Source organism: Histomonas meleagridis (assembly GCF_020186115.1).
Source record: "Histomonas meleagridis strain 2922-C6/04-10x chromosome Unknown contig_6, whole genome shotgun sequence".
NCBI classification, from domain to species: Eukaryota; Parabasalia; order Tritrichomonadida; family Dientamoebidae; genus Histomonas; species Histomonas meleagridis.
In genome coordinates, this window is record NW_027150902.1 from 177,538 (window position 1) to 194,487 (window position 16,950).

The following is a 16,950-nucleotide window of genomic DNA, read 5'->3' on the forward strand; positions in this document are numbered from 1 at the left end:
TGAATTTTTTAATTCACAAGATTTCATTATTACTTTTGACTTTAATATTGATACATATTTATTCCAATTAACTAAAAGTCAAATTAATATATTAACTATTAATGATTCTAAAAAGAATTCGATACAATTTTATTTATTATATCCACATTTATATTTTAAAATAGAAAATAATTTCCATTTCGAAAAAAGTATAATGAATGTATTTGATGAAATAGAACGTAAAATTAATGATTCTTCAAATATAACTATAAAAAATAAATATCAAAAGTTTTGGAATCAATTATTTTTATGTTATAATACTAAAGAACAACGTTTTACTATTAAAGTTAATAATATTAATCGATTAGAAATAAAAATTAATAAGAAATTTAATTTCTCATCTAAAGATGATTTACAAATACAAATTAGTAATTCAACATTACCTACGAATTCATTTATATGTGGAATCATAAAAAATATTCGATTTAAATCAACAGAAATTAAAAGTTTTCAACAAAATAATAATTTATTTGAATACACAAAACCTTTTATTAAATGGTTTAATAATATTAAATTAGTGAATAAATATTTAAATTCATTATTAATTAATATGAATTTAGAATATTTATCATTATTAAAACAAATTTTCGAGAAAAATGAATTAATTCAAGAATTATTTACTGAAGAAATGTGTAATAAACTTTTAATCTTTGTTGAGAAATTAGAAAAATATTCAACAGAAGTATATTTCATATTATATTCCATATATTTAACTATAAATAATAAAGAATTAAAGAAGTTTTTCTTTGAGAATTTAATATTTAATTTCGATTTATTAACTAAATGTGATAGTCCTAATATAATATTTAATCATTGGAATACAACGATGTTAATAACATCACAAAAGATAATAAAGAAAAAGTCATATTTTAAGTCATTTTTATTATTTTTACAAAACAATTATTTAATATTTAATAATTCACATGAAGTTATACAAAACATTTTAGTTCAATTATCATATTATAAGTTTAATGAAGATGATTCCAAAATATTATTTAAATCATTATTAACATCGAAGACAGATGAATTGTTTATCTTTTATTTACAAATCATTATACAATTATCATTAGCTAAACATAAAATATTATTTAAGAAATATATACCAGAAATACGAAAACAATTCACCGAAATGGTAAACTTAAATAAAATTAATATTTTAACATTATTAATTCCGACAATATTAGTATTATCACAACCAGATTCATTTAAAGATTCATTAGTATTCTCGAATTATTTTAATAATAAAATGGATTTAAACCCATTTTTATTTAAAGCTTTAATCTCACAAATCGAAGAATATACAGATTTGTTTCCAATATGTTGTAACTTAGCATTATATGAAGAAGATCCTAAAAATATATCATTTGATAATAATTGGAATATTACATTTTTATCCGAATTAACTCAAAATGAACATTGGTATATATGGCCAATATTATTATTATTATATATTGATAATGATAAAAAACCTTTATTAATATATATAATGATTGGCTTCATTAATAAAATGAAAAATCCTTTCGAACAAGTTCAAGATATTATATATTTATTATTATTTTTATCGGAATATTCTAAAAATAAAACAAATGAATTAGATTTATTATTCGAAGCATTAATTAAAAATGAAATATTTTTCTCAAATTATTTCGAGAAATTATTAACATTAATATTAATAACTCATATATTCCAATTAACTTGTCCAATATTTAATCATAATGTCGAATTAATTAATAGTTATAAGTCATCAATATTTAATCAATTTTCACCTGAAATTGATTTTTCGACTTTTACTTTATTACCAGAATTTGAGAAAAATCAAATTCGAAATATTAATGACTTAAAACTATTTTGTAAACATGTAAAAGATTTAATACAAGAAAACAAAATTCGTTTTGTCTTTCATTTTAATATAACAAATTCTTTATATAAATTAATACAACAATTAGATATACCACAAAATTATCAATATTTACAACTTTTTAACATGTTGTTTAAAAAAGAAAAGATTAATAATAAAGATAAAACATTTTTCGAAATGATTGAAAACTTACAAAAAGATTTTACAAAGAATTTTATTAATTTCATTAAAGATAAATTCGAATATATCTCTAAGAATATTGATGAAGCAACAAAAATGAATTATAAAACTAAATCATTAAACTCAACTGATAATTTATTCTTAGAGAAAAATGAAGAAATACAATTAGTTAAACCTAAAATCAATGAAATGAATAAAGATAATAATAAGGTTGAAATTCGGAGTTCGATTTTTATTCATAATTATCCATTTTTATTAGAAGAAATTAAACAAAAGAATATCAATGAAATGAAATTAAAAGATATTCCTAATAATTCTAATTGTGTCTTAAAGATATTTGATCATTCGATTAAATGTATTTTTAAAATCGAAAGTTCATTATTCATAATTGAAACATTAAATAATAAAATTATTGTTAACTTTAATGATATCATTATTATATATAAAAAATCAAAATATTCACTTGAAATATTTACTAAAACACAAAAATGTTATTATTTAAATTTCTCAACTAATAATAAAAATTATTCACGTATTATATCAAAATTCCCCGAAAATTTATTTGGGAAAATACATTCTTTTTATTCTAATTTCGATTTCATATTACATTTGAATTATTTAAATGATAAAACTTTTAATGATTTTACACAATATCCAATTTTCCCAAATATTATATCATTAGAGAATGAAAACAATTTAACAATTAAAGTTAGTAATAATAATTCTAAAAGTACAATATTAACATATTCATTTTGGAACTTACCAATCAACAAAATACCTCAAAATAATATAACTCAATTAATGCGTAATAATCAATTATTATCACCTGAATTTTATACATTACCCGAATTATTTAATACTTCAATATTACCAAATTGGGCACAAAATGATTCATTTTATTTCGTATATACATTACGTAAAATTTTGGAATCACCAAATATCACTGAATCATTATTAATATGGATCGAACAAACTTGGGGTAATAACACATCGAAATATTTACAAAAAGAAATTAAACAAATATCACAAGAATTTAATTATAAAATCCCAAATAATATTAAACTATTAAATGGATATTGTTCAGATAATATAATTTGGTATATTAATGAAATCGGAAAAATTATATTTCAGCCGATTTTAATTAATGAAAATAATATTTGTTTGTATGAAAAGCCTCAAGAATATCAAATAGATATTAATGAAATTAATAATAACATTAAATTTAATAATGATTCATTTGTTGTATATAATTCACAAAGTTTTTCATTTTCGATTTTCTCGAAATTGAATCGAAATTTGATTTCGAATATTTTAATGTATAATAAAAATTTGTTTTGTCATTATGATGATGATGAAATATTTTATTCACCTGAATCAAGTTTAATTATGTCGACAAAAAGTAATAAAATTATTTATTGTAAATCCGCAATTTCTTCATTTAACGTAAGTAAACAATTCCAACGAATTGTGATCTCAACAATTGACGGATTATTACACATATATAATATTAATGAAATGAAATTAATTAAAACAATTAATATATATGACGTGGCACAAAAAATCATTGTGACTGACGGATTCGGATTAATTGTTGTTCTTTTGTACCGGAAAATTCTCGTGATCTCTCCAAACGGTAACAAAATTAGAGAAGTGATCACAACAGCAAATTATACATTCATGAAATCTTTCACTATTAAAGGAATCGACTTCATTGGATATATCGATAACAACACTGACGTTGGAATGTTCGAAGCTTTTGACCCAAATAATATATGTTACACATGCGCACAAAATGGGGCATTGTCATTACACTACGCACAGGAAAGAAATTGCTTGGTAATATTAACAATTTCAGGCTTAGTTAAGGTGAAAAAATTGGACATGGGAAGGCTGTTTAAAGTTTTGGATGAATCGAATATGTATCAATAAAAAGAAAATTAAAAAAAAAAAATTCTGTGTTACATGCTTCATGAGGCTTAAACTTATTGATTTTCTTCTAACTAAATGGAATAATTACACTACATACACTAATTTAATTGAAAACACTTTCAAATTCATTACATATTTAATTGTTGGTAAGGATAAAACCGTTTATTTTATCGATAAAATCTGATAACGATAGAATATCGATAAAGTTTTTAACGTTTATCAGCAGTTTATCGATGAATCTGAGCTCAACTTAATTGTCGTGTGATCAAAATGAATTCAAAAATTTGAATGTTCAGTAGTTAAATAACTGTCTCAAATTTTTCTGTGGATACCGATGAATAAATGACACTTTTAGGCAATTGCCAGCATAACCGCTAACTACCTTCAATCGATTGAAAAGAGATGTCACTTTTTTGACAGTCACGGTTATGACGAAATAATCGTTTTAAACTTTTTGAACGAACGTTCTATTTTAACCCCTACAGCTAACCGCAAGCATTCAAAATTTTGTCAAATTCAACGGTTTTGACATTAAATCCACATGGTCTTAAAGTTAGCAGAATTCCCCGAATCAAAGCAAATACCATATTTCTTCATTTACTGCTTCATTGCAAACCTAAGAACAAATGAGTTGATCGATAAAGCATTTGATTATGCATATAAAAAATATTGGATTTTCTATGACCAACTTATTGAATCGGGCGATAATATTATTCATTCTCTTTGTAAACACTTTGGAACAGAAAGGATGTCGGACAGCGAATATGTTATACGTGAAAAGAAATTAGGTTATCCAGTTATTTATTCACCCGATTTTTATTACACGATTTATGATCCAACAGTTGGAATTGCAGACAACTTTCTAATAACTAACGAAAAGAACTTTCTAATAACTAACGAAAAGAACTTTTTAATAACTAATAACGAAAAGAACTTTCTAATAACTAATAACGAAAAGAACTTTCTAATAACTAATAACGAAAAGAACTTTCTAATAACTAATGACGATGATTCTTATTATATCAAGAGAGATCGTAAAAATTTCCATGAATATACCACAGTAGGAAAATCAACAGAATTTTCCACAGCACTTGAAAAGTTGGGAGAAAAGCTTGGCGTTTACATTGATCCCAATGTAAATTATGAATTCAAACCAATTCCAAAATGTAATTATGGAAGAGCAGGAAATATTGTTTACACAGCTTACTACAGTTCAAATGCACATCGTGCTGGAATTTGTCATCATAAGTATGGTGATGAAGAATGCATTTTAGCGGATCAAGTTTCTGGAGGTCAATGGCATATTGTATACATCGAAGATCCATCAATGAGCGATGGTTATTACCCATACTGCGCTTAACCTCATTAAAAACTGATTTAAGAAACTTTTAAAAAATTTATTTCTCGATTCAAAAAGTGAATATTCTTCGAAAATAAACTATTCAAAAACTTTCAAAATTTGAGCAGATTTTAATACTTTACAAAAAATTGGATCCAATGAGTTTTCTGTGGACATTTTTGGAATTCTCTAATTCGAATAATGTTTCCTAAACCCACTAACAAATTTTTTTTTTTTTTAAATATCCTATTCATAAAATAATAAATAGAAGTCGTGCCCACAACTCTTTTTCTCTTCTTCGTGAATCACTTAATGGTAATCCTACCCTTGTGGCTAAGGCTGGTGATACTATCTATAATCCAATAGAATGTATTTCATAAAATCCATCAATTCGAACAATGTTATTTAAGTTTAATGATGTTTCGAAATTTCAAAAACAAATTGTTTTTCTAAATAAGTATTATCATTGATTTGTTATCTGAAATCATCTAAATCTGAGTATAAAACTGAGAAGAAAAAATTTCTTTGGGCTTATAGTATATCGATTCCTTAATCAAAATGTACGAAAGTTATTATAAATCATTTCTCAATAATAAATGATGTCATCAATGAATATGAAGTGGAAAACTGTCAATTGTAGTTCTTTATAGCATTTCACGATTCAAAATAATTTACAAAAAAATAAAACAAAGATTTCGTCCAAAAATGTTTTTTACTTTAAGCCATTTCGTTGGCAAGATTCATAGCTTCAACTTCCTCTGGAAGACGAACATATGCCTTCTTAAGGAACTTAGGGGTGATAAGTGTCTTGACGCTCACTGGCTTAACATGATAAAGACGATTAATAGCAGCTGCAATTTCTGGTTTCTTGGCACGAATATCAACATAGAAGGTCATTGTGTTTTCATCTTCAAGCTTACGTGATGCTTTATCTGATGTAACTGGACCTTTGATGATCTTGTAATCATTACGTTTTAATGAAACTGGTTGAACTGCTTTATGTTCGTATGTGGCTTCTTTGCTGGAATAGAAGCCTTTGGCTTTTGGAATTTCTTGAAGTTCCTTGTCTTCTTAATTTGCTTTTTTTGGCCTTGTTCTGCTGCTTTTGCTGCTGCTTCGGCTTTTCCAGACATTAAAAGGCATGACCAAACCGCTTTTTCAATTCAATCGGTAATAACTTTTTAAGAGTATAAATGACCATTTATTTCTGCTGCTTGCGTGAAGGCACAATTTTCATTGCTCACATTAATCAGTGTGAGTACATATCTATTATAATAAAAAATAACATTCACGCATACAACTATTTTGGTCTTTTCTTTTGATTGTGCATTAGATCTGTGAATATAAAGATTTTTAGGACTTTACAAGTTGTTGTTCCTTTATTTTATAAGTGCTGTTCGTCATAATTTTATTATATTCCAAATCTTTTATTTTGAAAATTGATATTAATTTCATCTTTTTTCAAGAAACATTTTGATGATTTCAGCACCACAATTTTCAGCTGCAAGCATGAATGCTATTTCAAAGAATTTGAACAATTTTTAGATAAAATTTTTTTAATTTAATTAAATGATATTATTTTTATTATATCAAGATATTTTTATTTTATAAATCACTTTTTGAATAGGATATAGTGACGGTTTTGACGAAATGCCCTCAAAAAGTTTCTGTGAGTTTTCCAGATTTCCTATAAAAAAATTGATATACAATTGAATTGGAAATCCAATCATTTTATTAGCAAACCATATTAAAATAAAAACAAAAATAACATAAAACACAGAGATGGTTTTATTTATATTAATTATACATTGTATATATATTATAAATTTAAATTTTCTAAGGGATCACTGGGGTATTTTTTTTTGTCACCCATTCTCTTTTTTTCTGTTCATATCGTTTTGAGCACCTTCCCATTTTGTTCAATTTCCAATGATGACCAATGTGACTAATATCATAAACACAGTAGATAAAAATTTGAATAATTTACCAACCTGCTTGAAATTCCTAATTGAGCTTGAGAAAAATATATTCAGTTTAACAGAAGAAAACTTCCAGCCGTCCGTAAAAAAAATATTGGAATTATTCGATTCAAATTATCCCTGTACATTTAATACTATTATAAGTAACATCGTTTATAATGCATTTTCATCACAAAAACATGAATTTGATATTTACTTAAATTTTTTAAAAGCACTTCAAACTAAAGAAGAAGAAATTAATAAAAATATCTTTCAACTAATATCAATTTTTATCAAACGTATATCTACATTCAGCACACAAGAATCATATTATTTAATCGAGAAACTAATTGAACAAAATTTGGTTGATAAAAGTATTACCAAAAATATTCATTCAAAATATTTTGCTCATTATAAAACAGAAGAAGAAAACCCAAACCAAAAAAAATTTTTATTTGGATCTAATGGAAATGATCCAAAAGTAAAATACTTTTTGGATAATTATGAAGAACCATCAAAGAATGATTGGGAACTTCATAAGAAATATATTCAAGAAGGAGCTAATCCAAATGAAATTGCGAAAATAATTCGATCTGATGAAATGTAGAAAATACAGGTAAGTATGCAGTTGCAGGTGGAAATGTAGAAATCATTCATTTGTGTGAACAAAATCATTCTTTATTTGATAAAGCATATGAAACAGCAATAGAATTTCATCAAAATGATATCTTTAAATATATTTATGATAATAAATTAGAAAAAATACAATCAAAGCCAAAAATGTCTAAAGTCACACATTATTTGGTCGATCTTTGTATTCAAAAAGATAATTATGATATTTTAGCATTTTTGGAAGAAAAAGGAATTGATATTAATGCTTGTAATATAAATGAATCAGCAATAAATGGAAATTTATATCTTGTTAAATGTTTCCTTCAAAATAATCAGATTCCAAAAAATATTTTGCCATTTGCTTCAAAATCAGGAAATGTTGAACTTGTGAAATATATTTTAGATAAAGAAGGAATTTTATATATTTTTTAATAATTTGGAATATGTTTTAATAATTTTATATATGTTTTAATATTTTGAAACAGCACTTCAAATTGCAAGTAAATATGAATTTTTTTTGATAATGATTAATATATATTTTTTGTTTATAGACTACTTTTTTGAGATTATATTCTCTGATGTAATGCACATTGCTATTTTCAAAGAATTATTGGGTATAAACACAAGATTAGAAGGTCAGTCTTCTTTTAGTTAGCTTTCTTTGGGATTGGACCACGGCGATAGACGCGACGCATGTGGTTACCACATTCAACAATTTTGCCTGAAGCAAGGTATTCTTTGTATTCTTGAAGAGTGTATGGTGTGAAACCAACCTTTGATGAAACGATAACCTTTGATTTTCCTGGGAACTTGAATGATGCACGGCGGAAGGCTTCGATAGCGTTCTTGAGACCATCCTTTGGTGCACGAACTGACATGATGCATTGTGGGTGGTTAACACGGGAAACCATACCATTTGGTTTACCGAAGGCATGACGCATACCTGTTTGAAGTCTATCTGCACCTGCGGTGGAAAGCATCTTGTTGATACGGAGAACATGGAATGGGTGAAGATTGATACGGATGTGATATGCTTTACCCATTGTCTTCATCATGTAACGGTTTGAGCTAACACGAGCGGCTTCGAGTGCTTCGGCAGAAATGTTTTGCCTGTGTTCAAGATATATAAGACGAACACAATATGGGAAAACGTGTGCTGTGGCTTGCTTGGTACCAGTTTCATAACGTTGGAGACGTGGATCTGGAACACCACGGCAGAAGCGGGATTTTGGATATGGTGCACTCTTGAAGTAGCGGTAGCAACGAGCTGGACGACGACCCATTGTGCAAAAGGCTCGACCAAACCGTAAAGACGATCAAATAAATAATAAAAGTGCTAACCGTTTTAAAAAATGGCGGTTGTTTTGTACGTTAAAACAAGATAAAACAATGAAGAAAAAAGAGCAATTGGAAGAAATTACAAAAAAAGTCAAAAAATTGATCGATGAAATGAAATCTATAGATGCTTCTACTCAAATTGGTTATGATAATGCTGAACTTTCTGATTCAGACTTTTCAGATTATTTATACGATATTTCAGATGATGGTTTGAGTGAAGTTAGCGATATCCCTTCTATTGCTTCTATATATCCAACTTTACCAAAGACAAAAAACGAAACCATAAAAACAAATAAAAGAAAAATTTCAAAAATTCCTGTTCCAAAAGGAAAAGGAATTCCTAAAAAAATTCAAAGCCCCAAGCAAAGTAATGTTCGTTTTGCAAAACCGATTGAAATACAGCAACAACAAGTAATCCATCCTATCAATTTTCTTGCTCCAGACTTTTCAAAATATTCCAAAGCTACGCTTTGTATATTTGAAGGCACTGGCTTCCCACGATCTCGAAATGGTGAACGAAGTACATATATAGTTGCTCGACTTCACCCTGATCTTCCACCTGTTGAATCACCAATTTGTTTTAATCGAACCAACGATGCTACGTATAATGGAGGATTTGATCTTAATATAATTGGTCTTGATTTTACATCAATTGTTCCTGTTATTGAAGTTTTTGACTTTATTTCTGAAACTCAACGTGAACTAATTGGAATGGCATTTATACAATTAAATATGGCGCACAATGATAATGACATATGTGTTGTTTTACAAGATGAATGGATTGATATTTATACTATTAATACAAGAATGAAATGTGGGAAAATTCGAATGTCATTAGTTTTTCATAATGAAGATGATGACATATCTCATTTGATTCACAAAAATCAAATAGAAAAAGAACAAATATCGAAGTCATCAAAACAGCAAAAAGAAAATAAACTTGATAAAGATGATGAACAATTATCTAAAAAAGAATCAACTGCTGTTCAAACAGTTCCAGAAACGCCACCGATTCAAAAAGATTTATTCACAGAAGACAGTTCAATGAGTGAAATGCATTTGGATTATTCATTACCTGTTGGGCCTTGGAAATCATTTCCATGTGAAAGTGATTCCTTAAATATACCTGTTAAAGAAATTAAAAAAGAAAAGATAAACCCAAATAAACCAGTATTATACTTCGTTGATGAAGTGGATCTTGATGTATCAGATGAATTAATAAAAGAAGAACCACCATTAAAGACATCAAAACCATTTATTAAACCCAAAATAAAAGATGTTAACCAATACAATTTGAATTTAGATGAAAGTTTTTCTTCAACTACAGACAAAGAAGAAAAAAATATAAGAGAAACAGAAGCATCGCCTTTGATGAACAGATATGCTAAATATTCTGATTTTAATTGGAATTAATGCAAAGAAATGTTTTTGAACGTTTAAATTTTAACGGCCGTTAATACCTTGGGAAATGATTGTTTATAAGAAACAAAAAAGAGCAAAACTAAATTCTTACCTACAATTTATAGGGAGAGGCTATGAAGCAAATGACACAATATCTGATTTTTCTTCAAATAGTCCGAATTACAAAAATCTAAATGAAATATGTACATTATTTTCCAATGGGATGCAGGGAAAGCAGTTGGAAATGATTGGTAATTCTCTTGAGCAACTTTATGAATTCTCTGATAAAAAAACAATTTTAAATAATGCGATATTTAGACACTTCAATACACTTCAAAATATCATGTTTGTTTTTAGCAACATTGAAATTTTTGGTGTCGATCTCCAAATTCTTTCAATCAAGATAATAAACCGATTAATTTCAAATTCAAAAGATTTAGTAGAAACAATAATTTCGTTTGGAATTATTCCAATGATTTCCAATGCTCTTCATGTCGAAAATGATTTGCTTAATATTGAAATTATTATATGCTTTACTAAGCTTGCAAATCATTGTGATGTTTGTCAAAACCATGTTGTTGGAAACATTCCTCTTGAGCAGGTCCATCAGTATGTTCGATCAAAAAACCCACATTTCGAAGAAGTGACAATCGATTTCCTTGTTTCAATCTCCAAATATCCACTTGACGAATCGGTAATTGAGTATTGCTTTGGTGAATTCTATTATATTTTAAATTCCACTGAGAATGACCACTTTATATCTACTTGCATAATTGGCATTAATTATCTTGTTTTACAGCCAAGTGAAATTTGGCCAAGACTTTTTGCATGTACTAGTTTTGACAAAATCATAACTCTTCATATCATTAGTGAAGATCCTGATGTTGTTATTCCATTATTAGATCTTGTATCAAATATCTATTTCAAAGGTGAAGCGGTTAGCGGTTTGCAGTTTTTAACTATCGTCCAAAAATTGGAGTACCCCAAAATACGGCCTATCGTATCGGTTACCATCAAGTACATTATCAGGAATAAACCCGAACTTATAAGCAAATTTATAAACATGGGGTTGCTGACAACAACTTCAAGAGTATTTATACGTTCTACATTTCAAGCAAAATCAAAAATGTTAAATTATTTATACGTTATCACTGAAATTGGATGCCCAGGCGATATTTATAAACTTATTGAATCAGACATTCTTAGTATTTTTGTACATATGATCGAAAATGGATTTGATAAAGAAGTTATGAAATCAATTAAAGCCATTGATAATTGTTTTAGAGAAATGACCAGAGAAAAGTGTTGTAGAAGACTTAGGGAAACAGAAGGTTCAGATGTTATTTTTACTCTACCAAGATACAATAATCAAGAAATTGCTGATTTCTCGAATGACTTCCTTATTAGGAATAGAGACCTTATAGAAGGTGATTGATATTATTGTGTTAAAATACTTAATTAATAAAGCGTCTTGTTAATTGTTTTAACCATTTGGGATGATTCTCATAGCAGAATCTAATGTAGCTTGCCCTGCAATCTTTTCTGCAACATCGCTTCTTCCTAGAACTCTGATAAAAAACGTTTTAGGTATTGAAGAATAAGTTTCCATTTCACTTTCATTTAATGGCTTAAATACATATTGTCTATATGACTTACTAAAAACTGATATCGAAAATGTGCTGCGTGGAGTTCTAATGATTAAAGGTGTTGTTAAACTATATATATCATAAAAAGAATCAGCAAAAGCTACTAATATTTCTTGAAGGTGCGCATCAGTAAACCAATCGCCTGGAGGAGCCATAAATTCAATTGTTGCAAATCTGTCCTTTGAAATCCTCACATATAATGTTTTTCTTCCCTCCATTGTATCGGTCGTGATTTGGTACAGGGCACCCCAAATTTGTCACCAAACAAAACATGAAACCTTTTTTAAAAAAATTGTTTGGATGGGTTAGCGACGATGTAGAAATCCCGAACAAGCCAATATATTTAGATCTCCCGGGAGAAGATTACTACCGACCAAAATCAAATATTTCAAATATTTTATTTCGTCCAGAGCACAAGGATACTGAAACACAAACCGAGTGTAGCTTAGTAACAGCTGCTAATACACAAATAATGACAGATCCTCTTAATTTTGATATAAATATATTTAACAAAAATCCGAAACCAGTTCCCAAAAATATTCCATTTGAACTTAAATATGACTTGTTTAACACAAAGTTTGGATTACAAGCAGATAATGATCCGCCAAAAATAACATTTAAACCAAAAGTCAAATTCAACAAACCATTAATTTCATGTAGCACAGCACCACATTTCGAATTCACACTTCCAGGTGCTTCTACAGAATCAGGAAATATACCATTTCCAGAGTTTAAACAAATTGAATGGAAAAGTAATCCCCAAAACACAGAACTAACACCAGTCACACAAAACAAAAAAGTTGAGCCTTCTACGGAACCAACCGTATACAAATCTGACAGATCTAATAGTGTGAATAATGATATTCCAGAATCAGACAACGAAAATGAACAAGAAAACAGCAGCAGCGGTGCTGAATCGCATAGCTATCAAGAAAGTGATAGCAGTGATTCCAGTGCTGGTTCTCAATATTCTGAATATAGTAGTCTTCAAGAGGATCAATATGATTCATCAAACAGTACCCATTCAAGTTCTGAAGAAGATAGTTCCAGCTAATAAGTTATAATAAATTTATATTCGAATCCAATTTATTTTTATAAATCAGCCGTTTATATTTGCGAACGTTTATAATATGTATTCCCAAAATCCACAAATCAATCCTCCTATTTACGAAGGAATTAACCCATTCAAAGGAACGCAACAAAGATTTGTTCCACAAATGGGAGATGTTCCAACCGAAAATCCTAGTTTTGAACAAGAAGAAGGATATCCACCTCCTGATCCGTCTTTATATGATTTTTATGCTTCTGATCCTTCAATGCAAGCATATTTTAAATCGCAATGTCAACCACAGTTCACGTTTGCTCGAAGAATTAACAAGATGAATTGGGATCTAATTTCAAATATTGATGTTTCAACAATTGCACGCAATGGTGATTTTGCATCAATTGAATATCTTATGCATCCAATAGCATTTGCAAATATAACGCAAGATGATTTAAAACATTTTAATGATCGAGGTGCGCTTCATGCTTTTCTAATTTTGCAAATGGCTGTTGAAGTTCTCCTTGTCAGAATAGGTAATACCCCACTTCCATCAGCCGTCAATCAACAAAAACCAATTGAACCAAATCCGCAAATCACGGCTCAATATGAAGCTAGAATTGATTTGTTGAAAAAAGACATCAAATCACGAGATAACATAATAAATAGTCTTACAGAAAGAGTTCAAGTCGCTGAACAAGAAAGGGATGAGCTCAAAACTCTGCTTCGTACGTCGAAAGAATCGCCAAAGACGTCAAAATCATCGAAACCGGTAAAACAGTCGAAACAACATAAGAAAACAATACAATATTCTTCGGAGGAAAGCGACGAAACTACTGAAGAAAGCGGAGCTTTGCATATTGACACGCAATACATTCGATATAAGCAGGAAAGACCTCATGTAGCAACAAAAAGAAAACAACCTGTTAAATATAAAAAGAAACCTGCCAAAAGCGAATCATCTTCTTCGGGATGGACATAACATTCATTGTAACTAAATTTTTATATTTGTAATTTTTAAATTTTTATACCATCAAAAATTTATTTTATTCTTTATCAACAAATCATTGTATTAGAAAATAATGTTATTTATATATGTAATTTTGTTTGATATTTAGTTGTTTATATGAAAAATTTATAGGGTAACAAAAAATGGTTTGTAATATTTACATTAATTAACACATATTTATGAAGTTTTAACTCTATATACACTCGTCAGAAAACGTGTTTTAAAATTACTGCGATCCTAATTTCATTTACTATGTTATATTATCATGTATTAGTATAAACTTGTTAACCGATCGCTGGTCTTCGATAGCTTTAGCTGTCGCGGTAATTATTCTGTCGCTAGTGCTACTTGTACAGGCAACATAACTGTTGCTACCATTAACAATTATTATATTGGTAACAGTATAGGTGGAGGTTCTAATGCAACAATAACGATACCTTGTATTGCTACTATTAAAAGTGATGGTGTTATGGAAGTCGGAGAATATATTGATTTTCATTATTGTAATGAAAGAAATAAACTCAAAATCAAATAATTTAGTGTTTTTTAATGGTGTCAATGATAAATAAATTTTTCTTTATAAACAAATGCAAATTCAAATTCAAATACATTTTATTGATTACTCACAAAAAGACTTTACTCTAATCATAACGAACAGCGAAATCACTGCGAATGTGAACACGAGCAGCAGCACTTCTTTGAAGTGCGGCATTTCCAAAAGGCTTTTCACGTTCAAATTCGATAGCACGTGATAAGCGTAAGCGTACGACCTCATTAAAGACACAAGAAACGCGTCTTTCGGCCTCAACCTAAGCAAATCGTCCAAATGTTCCATTGCGCAAGACATGTTATTCATATTTTCCCAAAACTTATCGAACGCTATGTAAGGATTTCTTTTCGCATAAGTTTCGATCAATTTGTTTTTTCTTTTTCTGTCAGGTTCGAATTGAATTATGTCATAAATTCTTCGGACGAAATTCGAGTGAAGCATCAAATTCATTATGTTTAAGTTTGTGTCTTGATTTTGCTTCATTATTATGTAGTCGTTCCACATCGCTGCTTTATTGCCCATGAAAGCGAGTCGAAGATATATACGTTTTGGGAGGCTATAATCCGAAAAGGAAACTAATTCTTCAGCATGTTGAACTTCATCAATAAATAATGTGCTATCTATGAATTTACGTATGAATTTGACTTCATGTTTTTTGGTGATCTTTTGGATGTTTTGAAGACTTAAAAGAGCGCTAAAGAAATCACGTACTTCTGGTTGAAATGTAGCGTTCCAATATTTAATTAGGTCATTGACTTGGGTAATATTAAGTTCAAATGGTGGAATAGATGTAAGTTGTAAATAAATTAGGAGCTCGGCGGTTTTTTCATCGGCGTAAGAATTATTTTCAATGAAATTCAATGCGGTCGTTAACTTTTCAGTGTCATTCAATTTTTGATGCAGATGTTGGAATACAATGTCGAAAGAAAATATCCTTTGAGCTAAAAGAGATGTGTTAAGGAATTGCTCACAGACAGAAATTACATCATTAGGTGTGCCTTTATGTTTAAAACGATAATTAATGAGCGCTTGATATACTTCGGTATCATTTGTGACGTTACGATGAATTATATCTTCAAATAACATTGCAATTTTGGGATGTCTGATGTCACAAAAGAAACAATTTATGCTATCATTCGTTGGTGGGATATTTTCAAGATATTGATATTCATAATGATATAAGATTTTTCTGGACTTTGTGCTTTTTGGCTCACTTTTAAATTCTGTCATTTTGTGAATGCATGGGAAATAATCAAAAATATATTTGCGGAAGGAATATATTCCAATTTCATATATTTCAGCCAATGCTTTTTCATATGATTGATTAACTTCTATACCATAATAGTATCTGTGTGAACGAGAAAGATTTGCCATAATGGTATTTGATTGATCGTGATCAATAAATGTCTCTGAAGTTTCGTTTGCTTTTGCTGATTCCAAAAGAAATCTTAAGTCTATGCAATTTTGGTCATCTGTAGTATGTGAACAATGATATATTTGTGAAAAAGAAGCAAAAAGATGTGTTTCATTCGTTGAAAAAAATTGATTCATTGCAGATTTTGAGCATTCTTCCGATGTTTGAAAATAGTCACAATTATAACTTACATCCATGTTTGGATCTTCTTCTTTTTTTGGTGCATTTGGATCAAAATTGATAAGATCTTGAATTGTTAATATCTCTGGAGGAAAAAATATATTCTGTTGTGATGCTTGTAAAAATAAAGTATAAATAATAAACATAATGTAAATTTAATTTTTTTGATTTGAGGAGTATTTTTCTGTTCGACTACACCTTGTCAATCAAAAAGGCCACTTTTATTCACATACAGGAAAATTCTGAGACTCAAACTTCATATTAATTAACATATATATTGAATGTTTAAATATAAAAATGCATAAAACGGAAATTTCATTAAAAAAATTGCTATAAAACAAAAGTAGAATTATAACTTATTTTTTTAAAAAAGTATCATTACTCAAAATTATTTACACATAATAATTTTTTATAAAAGTTTCTCAAGAAAGTGAATAGATTTCATGTTAAAAAAA

General features: G+C 28.3%; 7 protein-coding genes across 7 annotated transcripts; 4 read left to right on the forward strand and 3 right to left on the reverse strand.

The window, feature by feature from the left end:
- Window positions 1-4,547: 4,547 nt before the first annotated feature.
- GO595_007897 (uncharacterized protein) lies at window positions 4,548-5,366 on the forward strand (the record flags this gene model as incomplete). The annotated part of the gene is made up of 1 exon (XM_067921411.1): window positions 4,548-5,366. One exon carries the CDS (start codon window positions 4,548-4,550, stop codon window positions 5,364-5,366), a length of 819 nt encoding a protein of 272 aa, XP_067771731.1.
- Window positions 5,367-6,062: 696 nt separating this feature from the next.
- GO595_007898 (ribosomal protein L23) lies at window positions 6,063-7,259 on the reverse strand (the record flags this gene model as incomplete). The annotated part of the gene is made up of 2 exons (XM_067921412.1): window positions 6,063-6,366; window positions 7,252-7,259. The coding sequence occupies 2 exons, from the start codon at window positions 7,257-7,259 to the stop codon at window positions 6,063-6,065; spliced, it is 312 nt and encodes a 103-aa protein (XP_067771732.1).
- A 1,303-nt stretch (window positions 7,260-8,562) lies between these two features.
- Window positions 8,563-9,198, reverse strand: GO595_007899 (putative 60S ribosomal protein l10; the record flags this gene model as incomplete). Its single annotated transcript, XM_067921414.1, has 1 exon — window positions 8,563-9,198. One exon carries the CDS (start codon window positions 9,196-9,198, stop codon window positions 8,563-8,565), a length of 636 nt encoding a protein of 211 aa, XP_067771733.1.
- A 106-nt stretch (window positions 9,199-9,304) lies between these two features.
- Window positions 9,305-10,666, forward strand: GO595_007900 (uncharacterized protein; the record flags this gene model as incomplete). The annotated part of the gene is made up of 1 exon (XM_067921415.1): window positions 9,305-10,666. One exon carries the CDS (start codon window positions 9,305-9,307, stop codon window positions 10,664-10,666), a length of 1,362 nt encoding a protein of 453 aa, XP_067771734.1.
- Window positions 10,667-12,137: 1,471 nt separating this feature from the next.
- On the reverse strand, window positions 12,138-12,518 carry GO595_007901 (uncharacterized protein; the record flags this gene model as incomplete). Its single annotated transcript, XM_067921416.1, has 1 exon — window positions 12,138-12,518. One exon carries the CDS (start codon window positions 12,516-12,518, stop codon window positions 12,138-12,140), a length of 381 nt encoding a protein of 126 aa, XP_067771735.1.
- Window positions 12,519-12,571: 53 nt separating this feature from the next.
- GO595_007902 (uncharacterized protein) lies at window positions 12,572-13,354 on the forward strand (the record flags this gene model as incomplete). Its single annotated transcript, XM_067921417.1, has 1 exon — window positions 12,572-13,354. The coding sequence occupies one exon, from the start codon at window positions 12,572-12,574 to the stop codon at window positions 13,352-13,354; it is 783 nt and encodes a 260-aa protein (XP_067771736.1).
- Window positions 13,355-13,430: 76 nt separating this feature from the next.
- Window positions 13,431-14,324, forward strand: GO595_007903 (uncharacterized protein; the record flags this gene model as incomplete). The annotated part of the gene is made up of 1 exon (XM_067921418.1): window positions 13,431-14,324. One exon carries the CDS (start codon window positions 13,431-13,433, stop codon window positions 14,322-14,324), a length of 894 nt encoding a protein of 297 aa, XP_067771737.1.
- Window positions 14,325-16,950: the final 2,626 nt, after the last annotated feature.